This window comes from Zonotrichia leucophrys, chromosome 6 (assembly GCF_028769735.1).
Source record: "Zonotrichia leucophrys gambelii isolate GWCS_2022_RI chromosome 6, RI_Zleu_2.0, whole genome shotgun sequence".
Taxonomy (NCBI): Eukaryota; Metazoa; Chordata; class Aves; order Passeriformes; family Passerellidae; genus Zonotrichia; species Zonotrichia leucophrys.
The window spans coordinates 10,561,958-10,581,239 of NC_088176.1; the positions used below are offsets into that span (position 1 = coordinate 10,561,958).

General features: G+C 41.2%; 1 protein-coding gene and 1 long non-coding RNA gene across 6 annotated transcripts in view; both read left to right on the forward strand.

Annotated features, from left to right (window-relative positions):
- The window catches only part of SORCS1 (sortilin related VPS10 domain containing receptor 1), a 256,566-nt gene that overhangs the window by 29,672 nt on the left and 207,612 nt on the right, over positions 1 to 19,282 (forward strand). Inside the window, exon 1 of one of the 5 annotated variants that reach the window (XM_064717510.1) lies at positions 864 to 944. The exons of the other annotated variants lie outside the window; for them this stretch is intronic. Coding sequence (XP_064573580.1) covers positions 921 to 944 — 24 coding nt within the window. The 5' untranslated portion in view covers positions 864 to 920. Of the gene's footprint in view, positions 1 to 863; positions 945 to 19,282 lie in introns of those variants that run through there. 5 annotated transcript variants of the gene reach the window in all.
- On the forward strand, positions 11,168 to 18,366 carry LOC135449975 (uncharacterized). The gene is made up of 2 exons (XR_010440914.1): positions 11,168 to 11,271; positions 17,725 to 18,366. It is a non-coding gene; the product is annotated as an uncharacterized LOC135449975 (long non-coding RNA).

Consider the following 19,282-nt stretch of genomic DNA (forward strand, 5'->3'; position numbering starts at 1 on the left):
GTATCCCATGCTGTTTTATTTGCTAAAATCATATTTAGCAATAATGATGTTACAATGGTAGTGTTTTAATGAATGATAGATTTCATAGCTGGAGTTTGTCATTCCACGGCTCTGATTTCTCATGGGAACTGAAATTATTCCATGCAAGATATTTCTGATTTCTTTAGTCACCAAAATCCAGCTCTCCAGCTGTTGTAAGAAGCAGATTGTGATGAACGTTTAACATGTTTTATAGAAATGGGAGATGTAAAGTCGGGAATGTAAGGATCTGTTTTATTTTTTCATACTCTTATATTTTAATTTTTGGTCCCAGAGGGGCTATCTGCCTACCTCTAGCCAGCTGGGAAGCAGTGCTCTGGCTTTGGGTAAATCTCAGCTTTGAGTGCTTTGGCCCTCAAGAAAATCCCAAGGTTAAAAGCTGGGGAAAAAAACCCCAACCCCCAATTTGGCAATAAACAGACCTGATATGATGGAATTACTTAAAGCAAAAATTAAATCTTAATTATTATTGACAGCTGATGGAAACATGGACAAGCTTTTCTTCCCACTGTCCTGGGCCTCTGCCGGAGGAGCTCTATCTGCTCTGAGTTTTGGGAGTGCATCCAAGGCCAGGCTGGCAGCCCATGGGCACAGGGAGTGGGGAAGTTTCCAGAGCCTGTGCCCAGGATGGCTGAAAGCCCCCTGTAAGGCTGTAGGGGGATAGAATATAAGAAAATAAAGATCGTGTAGAAAGTAATCTTTCCCCCAAGGAGTTGCAGCTGGGCCAATTATCAAAGATTAGGAGCAGGCCTGACTTTAACGGGCCACAGCTGTAACCAATGAGAAGAAGATGCTATAAAAGAGTGGGTTTGGCTGGTTGAGAGGGGAACTGGAGTTGTTTGGCTGCTTTGTGAAGAAGAGTGAGTTAATGCTCTGAGGAGATGCCCACAAGAAACACTAAGAAGGTATGAAACTTTTGAGATAAAGACAGTGTGGAACCCCTGCAATAAGATGACAACACCAGGCAGAGGTTTCACAGGCTCAGGTAGGAGTTGCTTCTTGCTGAGCATTCACAGCTGCTGTAAGGCATCTCCTAGACGTGGCTGTGGTTCGTTGTGCTAAATCAGAGCAGAGGTACAGCTGAGCAAATCTGCTAAGAGCCGTGGCAGTCTTTAGGCTGGGCTGAGTGGGAAGAGGCTCAGGAGAAGTCAGGATTTGCAGTTCATGGCAGTGTTCAGGCCTCCTGTGCAGGAGGGCCTGCCTGGGTCTTGTGCTGTGGGACTGCTGCAAAGACCTGCAAATGTGAATCATGTTGAGTGCCTTTATAAGTTGGAGAAAAAGACCAGAAAGGCAGGACTCATGGGTTCCTGTGTGGTCAGGGGGAACTCAATTAACTGCTCTGTGCTTCAGTGCAAGCTATTGGTAACATAAGCATCATGACACTTACCTGCCTCTGCAGGCCATTTACTTAATTAAATTGCTGAGATCTTCAAATAAGAGATGCTTTAAGTAAGTAGTTCTGTGTGGGGTAGAAGTAATGGAGCTTGGTTTCCAATGGCTTTGTCTTGTGGTTCATTGCCAGCTCTGATTGAAACTTTCCCCTGGGCCAAGACTTCATCAGGTTGGCTTTTTTTCTTTTTTTTTTCCCCTAATTCACTCTCCAGGCTTCACAGGTGTTCAGTGAGATGTAATCCTGGCCTTTCCTGTAGAATGGGCATTCCCAGGGAACGTTTCTTGGATATCTCTTTTCTGTCCAGCTGCCTGGCTTGTTTCTAGGTTTTTCTGTGTCACAGCAGATGTAAACCTTGGTCCAGGTCAGCCAGGAGTTTCAGGCAGTGCAGCAGGAGGTGAGGCCTGCAGACATCCTCCTGCAGCACACAGGGCAGCTTGCAAGAGCCTGGCTTGCTCTGGAAATTGTGTAGAAACCAGAGCACGACAGTGTGAACCTACTGCTGAGAAATGATGGAGGAACTGAAGGAGGAAGTGGGGTTCAAGTGTTTTACTTGGGCACTGTAGAAAGAGGAGTTATGGTCAGTGCTCCTAAATCACTTGGACACTTTGCTTACCTGCTCCAGTGTGATGCTATTCTATGGATGTCCATATCCCTTTTTTCTTTTTAATTGTTTCTTTTGTAAGGAAAGTGTGGTTTATGGATTTTCCTCAGTGCTTAAGGCCAAGGAGAGCCTGTCAAAATCAGTTAGCTGGTCCCCAATCTCCTGTGTTGATAGCTCTGTGGCAGCTCCCCTTGCTGTAATTCATTCCTGCTGACAGGCTGTCCAGCTGGGGAGAATTTTTTAGGGTTTTTCAGCTGTTGCAGTTTTTGTGCACCCTGCCTTCTTGGTCTCCCACAAACAGACCAGGGATAAGGCAGGTGCACCTTGGCACCCCACTTTGAATTAGACTGGTGAATACATTGCAAGTTTAGGAGAGGAGATGGGCAATTGCTCATGACAAAAAAGGGTACCTGAAGAAAGGGCTGATTTTGGGATTCAGGGAATGGGGCATGCAGCTGGTGACCTCTGTTTGAATGTGGATGTGTGTGAGTATATGTGATACATCTGCACCTCCTAGGCAGTGCTCCTGCTGGGGTTGTAACCAAGTCAGCTCAGGAGTTCACGCTTCCTCCCTGTTATTCTGGGTGAAGTACAGAGAGAAATTTCTCTGAGCTGCCTTTTGCTTCCTTGGGTTCTGCTTGGCTGGAGCTGGGAATGAAGTGGCTGAATGGAGGGTGTAAAGGCAGAGAAATGTCACTCACTGGTGGAGGAATCTGTGGGTGCAGGAATTGCACTGCAGACAAAGTCAGGCTCTTGGGCCTGCAGCTGCAGAGAAAATGAGCAGTGAATAGGCACTTAATTGGAAGCTAAAGTAGCTGTTTACTGACAGTGTAGTCTTGCCTTTTCTCCTCTGTTTAATTTGTGTGGGATCACTCAAAATTAGTGTCTTTGACCCAACTTGTTTTGAGTATTTATTTGTTTTCCCTTTTCCAGCTGAATTTATATGCCAAGCTTTTTATCCTTTCTTCCTCTTTTGTTTTTTTTTTTTTTTTTTGTGAAGCCAGCATGTTGCATTGTTGATCCTCACTGTTAAAGTGCTGCTATGCATCAGTTGAAAAACTGATTCTCTCACTGAGCCAGTTAAATTCTGCTGATCTTCACTCAGCAAGTAATTGGAACTTTGGAGAATAGGGATGCAAGAAGGACTCCTTGGATGAAGAAGGGTTTACGGGTCTAGGAAAAAGGAGTTTTAAGATTCTTTTGGGATGCATAGAGTAAACGTTGAGTCAGGGAAAGAGGTAAATATTTGTGGGTTCTCATTGATTGAATGAGGCTGTTTAAGTCTGGCTTAAATTCTTTGCAGGGCTGAGGGATTCATTCCTTGAAAGAATAATGTGGTTAATAATAATGCTCCTACTGGGCGAGTTGCTGACTGGTAGTTTGTACCTGCTCAGCTTTTTCCTGTTTAAATACACTGTCTCATGAATATGTACTGTCAATACTTTAATTTAGAAAATCACATTGGTCAAAAGTGTAGAACAGTAAAGCATTTTACTGAGAAGATTAGGTTTTCTCATGTGGGAGATTATAGAAAATAGCACAATAACACTTCAGTATCCTGATGTTATAGCTGCTGATGGTCTGTGACTCTAAGAGCTCCCTATAAGCTAATGTAAAATGTGGTTACCAAGCACAATCCCTGGCAGTTGGTTGGTTTGGGGATGCGGTAGTGACAATATTCTAAACAAAGCCAGATAGGAGCTGCTTGGGATTAGTTGTCATTAGAGCTGGCTGGCATTGTTTTTGTTAATATTAAAATAAATAGGAGTATATGAAAATGTTTGGGTTTTTGGTTTTTTTTTTTCCAAAGGGTTTAAAAAACTTGGGGAGAACTGCAGTGGAATACAGCTGTCTTGCTGCTTACTTAGATGCTTCATGCCCCATTCCCAATCTGTTTACAGACAGAAATGTGAGGCCAGGAACAGCTTTCCAGCCCAGTTGCCAGAAATGGAGGCAGTCAGGGCCATCTCCACAGAGATCCATGAGTACACTTAAAGGAGTTGTATAGCTGAGAAGGAGAAATTGGGGCATTCCACTTCCATCAGTCTGCTTGGATGTCACTTGTCAGATTCAGTAGGCAGGTATTGGTTTGATTTTTTTTTTTTTTTCCCCCCTCCCCTCTCCACTGGTACAAAATCCCTTTTAGATGCAGAAGGGAGAGAAGAAAGAGGATCTGAAAATAATCTATAGAAAATTCATTTTAAGAATCTTTCTACCTGCAAATTATTCTGACAAAAATTTCCCAGTTAGTCATTTTCTTCAAATATTTGAAGAGCAGTCAATCACAAAAAGTGTCTTATGAAAGGATTTGGCTTTATTATATTTAATGAACCTGAAAGTACACTACTTAATATCTGGGCACCGTGCTAATGAACACTTAGAAATGCCAAAAGCACAGACAGGCATTGGTATTTATATTGAAGAAGTGTCCAGGACTTAGCACAAGGGCCAGTGTCGGAGGTGCTGGACAAGGGATTTTACTTGGAAGGTGCACCTGAGTAAAGCCATGAAGGGAAGTGAACTGGGAGCTAATGTAGGCAGGATGATCAAGATGTGCTGGGAGCAGGGACCTGGCTGGTGAGCCTCAGGAATCCTGAGTGATGCAGGGTAAAATCCCAAGGTAAGGGGAGTGGTGAGGCAGTGTTAAAATGCTCACAAAATCAGTGGAAACCTGACAGCAAACCAAGACAGAGATGGGCTCTTTAGAGTAGTTCTAAAAGTGGATCCAGGGATGTTTATGGCAGCAATTTCATTGCTTGGAAACACTGGTTTTTAATACCTTAGCTTTGTGTAATATATGCAGTTATGTCTCCAGGGAATTAAAGCAGCAAGAATTATTTGAATTGTCTGCATATATTTGTTCAGAAGCTGAATCTCCTTTTGTTTGTGTTTCCATTAGTTTCCTGGATTGAAGCTGCACATGGAAAATGCTTCAAACCATTTATGGGGCAGGATTTTATTTGGTTGGGAGTATTTTGCAAGTGGTTATTAAATCCCTTTGCAGTCTTAGAACTGGGCCTCCCTTTGGCTCTGCAGGCTGAGCAGCTGGCTTGGAGAGTGCCAGGCTGCCCATTAGTGTTGCCCATCAGATATTCACCTACAGAGATGGTCCTTGCAAGGAGGGCAGAAGGAAAAGCAGTTTCAGGAAGCATTGTATTGGACCATCAGGGCAGGATGCAGAGACCTCACACTGTGGGGAGCTCTGCTGGGAGGAGGCTGTGGGAAACATCACTGGGTAGGAAATGCTGCTTCATTTGTGCCTCTCTGGGAAGCAAGGTTAATAGGAGTACTGACCAGCCCTAGCCTAAGAACTACAATTTGCTGGTTTGGCTTGAAAATCTGCCCATATCTTCTTCAGTTCCAATTTTTCCAAATCAAAACCTTACTTATTTAAACTAAACCTTCAAATTGTAGGTTCTAAGCTGCTACAAATTCTCCCTTTACTGATGGGGGGGATCTGGCTTGGCTCTGGTGGGTTTGACCTTAGTTTTGGATTCTGTTCACATATGTGCAGCATTAACAGATTCAATCAATGGAGTAGCTGAGAGCAAAGGTTACCATTTCAGCTGCCTTGCAAATCCCATATCCAAAGCATGAAATGTGGTGTTACAGCAGCTTTTGTGCATGGTTGAGTTTTTCACCTGGAAAGCACAGCTTACTTCACAAAATGTTACCGACAAAACAGCTGCTTGGAAAATTGGCCTTTAAGTACCACCTACTGAGTGTGACAAGGGACGTCTGGGTCCTGTCTGCCATATCTGCACTTCTGCAAAAAATGGGGCCTCAGCTGGCTGCAGGTGAGCTGCTGTAGTCCTTTTAGAGGGAACAATGGCTGTGTTCCCACTGTACAGACAATTCCTGCTCTGACGATCTCCACTGGTACAGCTGCTCACAAAGAACCACCGGAATAAAGTTTGGAGCTGAAGGGATATCTGCCCCAGCTCTATGCAGGAGACAAAGGGATTGCCACAGGGACATGTCCAGGGGGCATTCAGAAGGGGGAAGAGGATATTTGGGCAGAGGTCTGGAAGAATGAGGAAAATGGGTGAAATCTCAAATAAAATGAGGGATCGAAACAATGGAATTTCTATGGATTAATAAAAGATAGTTTGTGCTGTACTTCAAGGATTTGCTTTGAACTCCTTGGGGGGAGCCAGAGCAGACAACTGGAACATTTCCGTTAGGTGATAAAAATCCACAGACCAGACAATGTGTCTCAGAGGGGTTATATCCAGCTGAGATCAAGAGCAGTGCAGTGTGGGGCGAGTGATGCACCCAGCTCACCAGTGGAGATGGGAACAGTCCCTTCCTCCCTGGATCTCTCATTCTGCACACAGTCCAGACAATTGTTTGAATTCACCACTTCACTGAATGCTCTCCCTGAACTTTGGCAAAACAAAGGTAAAAATAAAAAAAAAGTCTATTTTGCCATTTAAAAAGAAAATAACAATCATGCTTCTGAGTGTCTTCACATTTATTTTCCGAAATACCAGTGGCCTGTCTGTTTGAAAACAGAATGATCCCCCTCCCCTCCCCTCCCCATTTTCTTTTTTAAAGGCAAACCAAATGCAGTGCAATACAATCCAGGAGCTGTTCGCAGTAAGGAAAGGCAGCTCAGCATGAGGTGCTGAATAACACAAAAACTGCAAATAAGTGAACTGACAACAGTAAACCCAGAGAATGCATTGCACGTTGGACTCTCATACTGGAGAAGGAGTGATTATGTGGGGAAATGTGCAAAAAAGATATTTGTGCCTGTTTCAGGAGTGCCACTCACATCTGCTCAATATTGGAACTGGAGGGAACTAAGTACAGTGATGAAGGGACCCTGAATGGATATTTGACAAAGCAATTTTAAACTCTGTTTTGTTCTTCTAGTATGTGTGAAAAGCACTAACTTTCCAGAGGAAAAATGTAGTGCTTAATAAAAGAATCCAAGAAAACAAAGGAGGGGGAAAGCCCCAAAACATAACTATGAATAAATGTCATCAACATTCTACTTTCTTAACCTTTTTTTTCAACTAAAGACCACCAATATGTCCTGTGATATTTGTTCTTATGCTTAATGTCCCTTTATTTTGCCATCCCCCAATGGGGTATGGCAAAATAAAGGGACATTAAGCACAAGATTGGCCCTTCATTAGTTTAAGAGGGTGAAGGAAACATTGCTGTCTGCTTTTCAATTGAAACTCTGTTTTGAAATACAACAGAAAGTTCCTTAAACTTCTATTAAAAAGATAAACCCAATGCAGGCAAGTTCCTGAAATTCATCACTGGAATTGCATGCTAAGTTCTTGGTGGAACAGCTAAATTACCTTTAGTTACAGTAAAGTTTTTTTCATATTTAATTAAATATAAATGGAAGGTGTTTCTTTTGTAATTATTCCTGGGGAAAATTATTTTTGAGCAGATACATTTAATAAAAAGTTTCTAAGGAGATCAGTCTTGGCAGAGACAGGAGGTATGAGAGCAAAGTGGCACAAAAAGTAATTTTATCACTTGATAATAAAAAATTGTGTCTAATTTTTAGAGTTAAGCTTACTTGTTACTATCTGCTGCTGAACTTAGTCATGCTGAATGAAATATTCAGATAAAGGTTTTGGGTTTTGGAAGTTTTGTAAATTCTACTACACAACTTTCTAGTTGGTATCGCTATGCAGTTATGTGCTGAAGTAAAAGTTTACCTTGTAAGAGAAGTTTTGTGCTAAAATCAGTGGGAATTGGGAATTCTTCTTTCACTTAGCTTCTGTATGTTGACATTTCATTGGCAGTACACTTGCTGCAGTGTTGATAGTGCTGACTTGGCTATGGCTTGACTTGTCCATGAGAAAGGCAAGGTGAGAATCAAATCTAGCAGAGTTTGTTTTTGTGTCTTGTGCTGGCATCTTGCTCTTTCATGGGCTAAAAAAGTTTTATTGATCTTCAGGTTCTGTACTAGGCCAAGTTGTATATTTAAGCTGCTGTCTTCCTCTGCTGTGCATCTGGTTTTGAGTTTCAGTCAGTGTGGGCAATGCTGGCTGAAGTTGTATTTCTACAATACAGAAACCTGTCAAGCGTTAACTATTAGGTTACATATCCAGCAATGGCTCTGCAATGCAAGAGGGCTGATGTTTTTTGTTCAGAAGTATTTCATTCCAGTCTGTATTTAACTGTGGATGTCAGTTTTGGCTAGCTGCAGGTTGGATGGGGAGTCTGTTCCCAACCCTATGCCAGCAGAAGCGCCTGATCCCCCTCTGGAGCTGCTTGTCTTCTTAAACCAGGAATAACGGGGGTCTGTGAGCTCAGCCTGGACAATGAGCATTAGAAAACTAGAATGATCTCAAATTCTGTCTTAAGTAACAAGTAGCATCTACTGTGGAAAATGAACAATGATTTCTGTGCTCCAAGTGACCCAGGATTCCTTGGAGACTGTATCCACAGAAATCTTCCCTGAACTGCCGAAACAGCCCTTGGCGACAGACCATCACTAGTGACTATGTTAACCCTGAGTTTTTATATCCTCCTTTTTTAAACTTGTTCCTGAATTTAAAGGGTCGGGAAGACTTCTTTCTTCAAATCTGCAGGTACAATTTCCCTCATGCAGATAGTATTTTTCTGTGCAGCAGTTTGATCTGGAATCCGATGATAACGTTTTCATGCTTGCACAAAGTGCTCATGAACACTTAAAAGCCAGTGCAGTCTGCAGACCTATTCTTGCCACATCTTTCTTGACAGGTGAGATGTACTTCCTTTTGGACCAGCTGTTTCAAAGGCTTTTATTCATGTGGTGGATAGCTGAGGAACATCAGCTGCTTAAAAGACAGAGTTTGACTTCCCTCTTTGATCAGGAAGAGAAAGGGCCATTCAATCACCATCTTATCCAGATCTTAGGAGATCTTTCTGTATTACAGTCAAACTTAAATCACTCACTTGTGAGCATAGTTGGAGGAAGAGGGGTCATCAGAGATCTACCACATTACTGAGGTTTTCTGCTCTGTCTCTCATTATTGAGGTTGAGAGCAGTCCAAAAGCAGGCTATACATCTTCAGAGTAAGGATGCTACTTTTCCATCATCTCACAATATTACTACATAAAGGTAAATATTAGGATGTTTAAAGTAGACCTGGTACTATTATGACTAATCAGTTCAGCTATTTTTTTAAAAGCAAATCCATGTTTGACCTGACCTCTGGTAGACTTATTTGATACGGAACAAAAACATTTCTTCCACCTGATAAGCTAAAACTGTCCTGAACCTTGCCACAAGTGTCAAAGACTTAGAAGTCACAAACTTGCTGCAGTAACCTTGCTGATTACGCTGATAATTGCTATGTGAAACATGTAAATGTATACTTGTAAAAATGAACTTATCAATGCCATCTTCTCTTTAAATATCTGTTTATTTAAATCAACCCTGCAGTTGCTGCCTGAAATAAAAATACTGTATCTGCTAATTAAGATTTACATGGTAAATTAAAACTGGCATTGAGTGAAAAACACCATCCTGGACTGGTAAATATTTCAAATTAAAGTTCTTTATTTCTAAATAGAATAATAAGGCGGCATCTGTTCTAGGGTAACATAGCGTAGAATGAGTTGTACAAGTAAAATATATCATTATGCTGAGTTGTAATGATATCCATGGGGAGTTTTTTGCTTTTAGTTTTATTGATTTGTAAGCAGAATTATAAAGAAATAAGGTGTGTAGAGGAGACTGTGGGGTAATGTTTCTGCAGCTCTGGACACATACCACAGGACACACCTGTCTAGTCAAAACAACTCGGGCTGATTATTTTATATAAATCACATGGCTGCAATTTTCAGATGAAGGACATGTGACCACTTGGTGAATGCATTGCAAACTCTCTGAAAAGCTAGTCAGCTGAAATTGTGGGTGGAGGTCACCTTGGGGAAGGCACATGGCAAGTGTTTTGCCTGGAAATACTTGATGTGCCGACTGGGTGCTCTTGTCTCTGGCATTGCTCTTTCTCCTGAGCTCCAAAGCAGAGAGATGAGTACCATGGAAGAGCTTTCAGCAGTGGCAGGGGAACTGTTTTAAGCAAAGCATTATCTTTTTCAATTCAGTTTGAGTACTTTGAAGAACGAATTAAATTCCCCCTTGCTAAATTCTCCTTTTGTAGTAAGGGTCAGTAAGAGTTTGGGGGCCTCGTGTGTTTGTGTGCATTGCCACAAGGTGTTCTGTGCAAATCTGGCTGTGGGAGGTAGGGAGAAAGTGAAGCAGGTGGTAATGTCCCTGTCAATTGAGGCCCACAGTGTCACTTGTATTGTCACAGCCAAAAGTTTTATGAAAAACTCATCATCACCTATGTGCTATTTCAACTTAAAGAATTTTCTGAATCTTCAGACTTTCTCTGATATATGGAAGACTACCTCCTTTTCTCTGCTGCTGTGAAAACATGATTGTGCAAAACTAGATGTCTTTGCATTGTGCTCCCAAATGTGTGTCTTTTCATCTGAGTGTTGAGAACTGGTAGTTTTCCTGCTCTTCTTGTACCAGGAATAGCACAGCTTTTCCTCCTCTATTGACCTCAGAGTAATTGCTTTGGTTAAGAAATTCTCTTTAATGTACAAAAAGAGGGCTTGGGGAAAGGGGCATTGTTTTGAGAAATTGTAGCTGTTCTTTTTCAAGGTATCACCAAAACAGGGAAGTTGATGTTTGTAATTCCTACTGAAAATGTTCTCTTAAGTTGCCAAGAGGGTTTGTTTTCGTACATGTTTTTAACAGACTTCTCTGAACCCTCTGCTGCTGGTTTAGCCCCTGCTCCAAAGCCTTGTTTGCTGAGGTGGCAGGGCAATAGGAAATCACATGGATTATGTGAGGAGTGTTTCAGGGCATTCTCAGTTGGAGATAAGGAGGAAATATATCTGGAGTATGCTTCACATTTTCATTGATTAGTTTTGTTGGTCTCAGAAGCAGGTAGGAACAGAAAAGAATTGCTGTATATTAAAATGCCTGTAGCAGTATTGCACTTTTTGTCAGTAGTGAGGCACAGCCTTTGTTTTGTAGGCTGGATTAGAATATCTTCTGCAAAATGCCTTGTGCCAACAGAATGTTTACCAGCCACAGAAATGCTGGGGGAAATAATTTTTCATTATGATTTAAATTTTTTTAGCTGCAATTTAATTTTTTAAAGGCCAAGACTGGATGCAGAGAAGCAAATATCTTGAAGCCATGTGACTTTGAGGGAGTAAGAGCACCTGCCCTATGCAAGCCTAGTTCTTTTCAGGACTTAATGAGGTGGGTAACCAGAATCACTAAGGACTTAAGAATCCTAAATCTGTGAGTCTTGAAGTGGGAAAATGTGGATCCTATGGTACTGAGGACTTTAGGTGACCACTCCAGCACCTGGGTTGTTGTTTTTTTTTTGTTTTGTTTTGTTTTTAGTAGAAGTTAAAAGGTTACATCAGTTCTGCTCATCTGAAATGAGGCAATGGTGCTAAAGACAGTTCAGAGGATGCTCTCTTCTTGGAGTACAGGGTCTGAATTCATGCCAGATAGCAGCAGTATCTTTTTGATTACATGAAGCTAGACCCTAGAGCTCTCGAGATTCCAAAGGTTTGACCAGAAGAGTTGAAGGGGGAAGGGATAATGTGTCTGATATACATGGAGTTGAATCAAAGTTCTTTATAATTAGAATTTCCAGCCTGAAACATAAAAAGGTTTTCATAAAGGTAATAGATTCCAATGTATTTGTTATAAGAGGCAAGCTACAATATATCACTCTTTTTGTGAGATCCTGTTAGTCAGATCTTAGTGTGTCTGTGTCTTTTTTTCCAATCATCTTTGTCTCTCCCTGGTTTTTTTCTCAGCTGACAGTTCTGTCCACCAATTCAGTAATTACTGTCTATCATTTTAAGTGATGTGCTAAGGGCCAGTATTTAAGGTCAGGGCCATGAGCATCTGACTTCCCTTGAGAGTAGAACTGGTTGAGTAGGAAGAATATTGATTCACTGAATAGATCAACCGAAAAGAAGGAAATTTTTCAAATGCTTTTGACCTAATAGCATTCAGCCTTCTCTACTTGAGGCAAGTTAATGAAGGGGTAAATCAAATATTGTATGAATCATGCATCAAAATACAAAATGAGAAACACTGAAAAAAAGCAGCCCAGAGGCTTGCTGCTGATAGCTGGGAATGTGTAATAGGCAGGGTTTAGAACAGGGTTCTAAATTTCTAGGTTTATAGAAAATGCATAAATGGGTGAATCTGACCCCTAACTGAGGGTGCAAACTAATTTACCTCTGTGGCTACTTCAGTGGATTTGCATCTTAAATAGGAACAGGGAAGCAATAGCAGGTTTCACTGTTTTACCTAAAAATGTATGAGGTAATTCACAGAAAGGGCAAACCCGTAACTTACTGTTCCCTCAAATGGTATTTTTTTAATTTAGTAAGAAAGTTGTCCTAGTTCAATTCCAATTATTTCTTCCTTTCCCCCATATGTGTAACCCTGAGCAATTATACTTCTTAATATTGGGTAATGGCATCAATTACAGAGCATTAAGAACTTCCCAGGCTACTCAATGAGCACTGCAGATGATGGAAGAACATCTCTAAAATGCAAACCCAGAGACAGTTCCATCATGGCTTGTATGACTGGCATTGAAAGAAGGTTCTGAGTTCAGGTGCCCATTTCCCATTAGGTGCAAGTCATGGTTTGGAATCTGTAGTGGTTGATAATCTGAAACCCCTGAATTCTGTATTTTGTGCCTCTGGTCTGAATTAATGATGTGGAAATATCAAAGAAGCTTTTTGTATGATGAACAGTAATAGGGAGAGAAGCAAAATAGTGATCCAAAAAGACCTTTAGATGTTTTGGCTGAGTTTAACTTTCTTGGCAGAATTGAGCTACAAATAACAGAAACAGCTTGTCCTGCAGAAGGAGAAAAGTGCCATGCAAGAAATGTCCTAATCTTCTGGGTTAACCACTCCAATACTTTTATCCTTGAACATGAATAATTTATGCTCAGGAAGTTGGTTTCACTGTGACAGACAAGCATTTGTTGAGAAATCTCAGTGTTGGTCTTTCAGAGCTATCCGTGTGCTTCCTGTTGCCCTTTTAGAGGAGGCATAGATGGAAAATGGAGAAAAGATCAGGCTTTTCTTGGAAGGGAGTCTAACAGAAGTGCTCGTACTTTCCTTGTTTTATTTTAAACTCTGTTAGGAAGCTCATGAAATGCTGCTGAGTAGCAGAACATCATTGCTGTCCATGATTAACCATTGCAAGACTGGTGATCAAAAAAGTGTTAATCGTGGAAGGGTTAGAAATAAACACTGGTCTTGTTAATTGCATAAACGGAGTGTTTTTATCACTTTCAGTTTTATCTCTTAGCAGCTCTTTATCTGTTTCTTACATTCACAGAACACCAACTCTTTAATGAGCTCACTTGGAGCAGGCAGAGGGGCCCAAGGCCTTCATCTTGGTTGGAAAAGGGAATAATTAAATCCTGAAAGGGTGAAGCAGTCAGGTACACTGTAAATAAGGGCAAACAGCTAAGGAACCAAAGTGAGGGCCCTTTTGACAAACCTCCTCAGAAGCTTCTGACAGCCAAAACCACTTTTCAATGTGGCATGGCCTGGCTGTGCTTTTACCCACCACAAACTGAGGGGAATGCTCAAGAAAATCTTGAGTGAGGCCATATCCAAATTTCTTTATCAGTTCAGGTTGGATGGTGCATGGAGAGAAAGGGACTCTTAAAGGCCATGTATAAAATACTGGTTTTCTGCCTCATGAAGGCAGAAGTGTTAATGAATTTTGTAGTTTATTTCACTCATGATCCTGGAGGATGTGAGTGACACATAATATTTGAACAGTCAATGGCTTCCTTTATATGGCCATACAGTACAGGAAACCATGATCAGGTGGAGTTTTCAGCAGCTGTGTGTAGGGGAAAACAGAAGTGAGATGTGACAAAAAACTGTTGGAGATAACACTTCCCAAATGATACCAGATTTGGAGTTCTAGTCAGTAAACAGCTCACGGGCAGGGCTGCCATTCAGAAGGACCTAAACAGGTGAAATAAACCCCGGGGAACAGCCTGAGTTGGGGAGCAGGTCTGCAGAGGGAGCACCTTGGTGGGCTGCAGGTAAAGCAAATGTGCTTGGCAGTGAGGATGGCTCACAGTATCCTGGGCTGTACTAACAGGAGCAGCTCCAGGGAGTTAGGTCCCCTCATCTATTCAGAAACCAGATACTGAAGTCAGATGGGCTTCTCGGAGGGAAGGACCCAGAGGAAGAGCTCACAAGTGATATATATTTTTAAACATTCAGCCTTGATCTGCATGAAGCGCTATCTCAAAGTAGTTTGGTAGTGGAAATGGAGATGAAGAATAGGTGTAAGATTGGATGCAGCTGGCAAAGAGCATCCTAGATCCTCAGGCTGAACGATAAACTGCTGGCTGTGATGTGAGCCATCAAGGGGAAGAGGAGCTGTAATAGGAGGATCAGGCACTTGAATTAAGAGAATCAATCAGTGGCTGGTAACTGGCCATGGTGGACACCTGGCAGTGTGGCTGTACAGCTGTGACCCTTGCATCTGGATATGCAGAGATGGACCCCTGCAGTATCCACACTGGAGACAGTTACATGGGTTTGTGTCCAAAGCAGAAGTTCCAGCAGAAATCTGAATTCAAGTGCAAAGTCATGGCTCACTGATTGATGTGTGCACAGGGAGTCCAGGGTGCACTAGAGCAGAGCCACCCCCTTGCTGTCTGTTCTGGCAGTTTTAGGACCACACTGGCCAAGGGAGTAAGCCTGAGGATGCCATCAAGCTGGGGATGCATCTGGCCTGGTGGAGGTGGATTCAGCTCTAGACCTGACACCTGTCCCCACTCCTTGGTGATGAGCAGTGACACAGCCATGGCTTTGCCTGTGGACATTAGATTTGTGGCTTTCCAACCTTTCTTTGCTTGCCCTTAGAGGAGAGACATGAGATGATTCTTGTTCTAAAGTTAAATAGCTTTGTTCCATTGCCAGTGAAGGAAAAAGCAAGAGTTCATTTTTTTCATCTCCCTTAAAGGATGTCAAATGTGGACTGAATTCCTCAGGGCTTCTGTAGCATTACCACTCTGTCTTCTTGTTACTCTGACCATCTTCATCATCACATTTGATGTGCAAATATGGGAGAGTAAGGCTTGGTTTGTAATGACTATTTGCTGACTCTTTTTAACTGCTCTGCTCTATTGGAAAGGGGAAAACATGTTGGTGAGTTGTTTTTCCTTCCTGAGCTGCTCACAAAGTGGAGTCAGACAGACACCTCCTGGTCATACAACTCACAGAAATGATTGAGCAAATGTAAAAAGATCTGTACATACTGACTAGGGCAAAGAAAATCAGCTGGAGCTGCTTCTTGGGCCTGTCCTTGTTAGTTTGAGGTTTGTCTGGGCTCCAGTGCTAATGGTGCACAATGTTTTGGGCAGAAGAGAGGCTGCTTAGAAGAAAGGACACAATCATACACATACTTGATGGAGCCTGTATCTTTAGGAGAGTTCAGGAGAGCTGTTGAATGGAGATGCCCAACTTCTGAAAGAATGGAAGAGTTTAGACCAGCTGGATTAAGGCATGTCAGTGCTCCCAACCAACCAAAGGACCCCAGTCTTGCTGGCACTTGCTAACCAGTTATTTCTGATTCAGTGGGATGAAAAAAATCAGGTTATAGGGAAACCTATGGGTTAGCTTTTGTCATAACTAGTATGAAGTAAAATTAACCTCCTTTGATCAAAAGAAAGATGATGTAACAACCCATTTTGCATCATAGTATACCCATTAACAACCATTTTGTGTCATCCATGTGAATGTAAGTAAGCCAAAGACCCAGTGGCATAGGTCTTAAAAAAATTAATCTTTAACAACAAAGTGGAGAAGTAGCAATAAACATGGGAATTTATTTTTTGAGGAGGATTTGCAGTTTGCCAGCTTCAATTTTTATAGACATGACTCTGGTAGAAGCACAACTGTCCAGCTTTCCAGGTCTGCAGCAGCAGGCAGAGGGACCTGCAGGTAATGTGCCCTTTGTAGCAAGGGACTCAAATTACACTAATTACTCCGGTTTCTTGAAAGGGCTAATTAGCTCAAGAGCAGAGTCATGCAGAAGGGCTACCTGCCTTCCAGGGGCCTCCTCAGTCACCTTGGCTTCACCTGAGGCCAGTTGGACATAATGGCTAATTCAAGCAGAGTGGGTTCAGATACTTGTGCTTTGCCCTTAGCAATTGTCAACTTTCAGAAAAAGAACAAACAACAAGTAATTGGCTTCACTTTTTTACAAATTGATTTTACTGGCACTGGCTGTTTTTTCTAAGGGACCTAAGCAGAGTGATTTCTTTAAATTCAGGATGGACAGCTGCATCTGCCAGTTACTTCTTACCTAGAAAAAGTATCCAGCAAGCACTTGTCTTTGCTCATATTGCATATTTCTTAGTGATCAATTATGCATTAATTTTTTTGGTGGTTGTATTCTGCATACTGGTATATGTTTTCTTGGGAAAAGCAAAAAACATTGCCCATTTAGGTGGTTAAATCAGAAAGTTTAACAGTATGGCTGAGGAAGAATTGTTGTGGTGGACTCCTCCTTGTGGCTAACTCTTCTTGAGCCTACTGCTGTTGCTGTCTACATCATTGTCATGATATTGCAGTTTGATAATGTGTGTGATTGTGAAAGTGGAAAAATGTGACCTTGAGAAGGATGCAGTAAGATAGGGAAAGAAATATGGAGTTGAGGGGAGGATAAAGAATTGTGAGTAACTCTGAATCTTCAAAATGATACATTTTCTGCCTTCAGATTCTGTATGTACTTGCACTGTACATCTAGCTGCTCTTTTTTGGTTTGTTTTTTTGCTTGTTTGGGATTTTTTTTTTTTTTTTGCTGTCTTATGGGCTTCAGATAGTGTTTCTCAAGATAAATAACTGGTTGGAGCCAAATTGCTGGTCTTTGAGCTTCTGGATATATGAGTAGTGAATGGTTATTTCATTCCATATTTTTGTTACATGGTTTTTAATCTCTTAAAACCTTACTTTGTGCTTTAAATGACAGGGGGAAAAAATCAGTTATTTGGGCTGATGTTTTCCTGTAGCTTCTGATTTGGTGTATTAACCAGAGGCAAAAATGTTATGTTGTGCAAAACACTAAAAAAACAAAAAAGATGAACCTATTTCTTATGTATAGTTGAACTAGGACAAGTACAAATATTTTCATGAATGGAAACAGTGAAGAGCTCAGTCCTTTGAAGAAGATATGCTAATTTGAAACTTTTAAATTTCTGATATTAAAATTATTATTAACATTTTTAAAAAATACAGTTGTAGAAAAGTAGAGCTGGAAGACATGGGAGCTTATGTAGCTCATTTCTTCCCTGTGGCAAGAGCAACTCAACCTGAACTATTTTGGACAGAAATGTATCCAGTCAGTGCTTCAGAAGGTCTGGGCTACTGAGAATAGAAAATTTCAGTAACCTATTCTCATACGTCATTGCTGTTGCTGTCAGGAAATTTTTTTTTAATACTCAGTTTGCATTTTCTTTGTAGGTATTGCAGGTTTTGATTCCTCTCCTGCCTATGACAAACCTGAAAAGAAATTTGTTCCCTTTTTGGACAGCCCTGCTCAAAAACCTGTCCTAGATTAGGATAATATATTAGGATGATTTTAGTCATTTGAAGCAATTTTAAATTCCTTTTTTTTTGTCATCTTTTTTTTGAGGGCTGAATTCTCTTTAAGAAGCTTTAAGAAGATACAGTGTGGGAAAGGAAAGAGAAACGCCAAGAACTGAGCAGGCTTATATAGCTCAACAAAGCCAAAAGCAGAGAAGAGCCTTCTTAACTCCAGATTTGATTCCTGGTTTGTTACAGAGACCATCTTCCTTACCTAAAAAGTACTGAGATTCACACAAGGGACATCTGTCATTTAAAGCAGCATATTTTAGGGACATTGGTCACTTTTGAATCCAGCTGCTTGTGGTTCTGTGTGAGACAATTTCCGTGAGATTGGATCAAGGCTCTTTGCAGTGTCTCTGGTAGATGGGATATGCAAAGGGGCACATGGTTTATATATGGTGAAGAGAAGCCCTGAAAAGAGATGCTGCTAAAACCCTAAAAGCTGTCTCTGAAATTCCGTCTTTTTTTTTTACTGCATAATTAAGCACTATTGCTGACACATCCTCCCTTATGATTCCCTTTAAGTTGGAGCATCTGGCCGGGTGTTGCACAAGAGCCCAGTTTTCTTCTCCCTATACAACGGAGTTTTGATTAATTAATCATTGCTTCTGTTTGAATAATACATTAAAGATGCACTTGAATGTTCTAGGAAAAAAGTAAAATAAAAAAAACTGCACACAAAGGGAAATACTGCTCTGGCTTGTGAAATGACACGTTGTCTTCAAATGGCAGGACTGTTCTAAATGTGTTACTGGTCCATCTGTATTTCTTTTCCTGCTTGTTTATTTTCATGTCCATTTCACATGGTGATAGTCACTTGGCTCTGCAGGCTTTTAAGTCACAAAAATGTTGGATTTAAACATGATATGGAAGAATGATACAGTTATGATGAATGTGCTTTTTGAGCCAGTGTTTTGCTATATTAAAAAACAAGAAATTATGAGGCTTTCATATTGTTGGCTGCTGTCCATTTTTATTTGTGACTTCACAATAGCAGCTTCGTGCTGATATGACCAGAGCAAGTTCAGTAGCTGTACTTCTACAAATTTTGCTATGGTTTCAGAAGTGCAGGGTTTGTGTTTGCTCAGCACTGAACCTGCCACTTCACAGGAGCTATTGCTGCTCCTGGGTTTGTGTAAGGACCTTAATTCTACTTTGTGCATGTCCTCCACAGTCTGGAAGCAGTGAGAAAAGATCCAAAACCCCAAGAAAAATCTGTTTTGTATCCAAAGGCCAGGCTGTCCTGGTGCTGTGCTTTTCCCAGTGTTGTCAGGATCTCCAAAGGAGGACATCACTCTGCAGTTGCTCTCGTTCTGAATGCAGTCTTGAACATTGTGAATACTTATTTCCTGAAAACTAGATGTCAGCTCTTGGTCTGAGATTTAAAAAAAAAATACTGCGGGTTGGACTAAGCTTGCCTTCATATAATTTGAGCTTTTTGGAGTTGCTCAGTGTTTTCTGTGCATGCTGATAAATTGGCATGCTGATGTTGGATCATGCATGTTCAGTGTGTCTGGTAAATAGAACTCTTTGCAATGCTGTTCTATTGAAACTTTTAAAAGAGGTCTTAGTAGCACTGACAGAAGATGTAACATGGTGCTGTG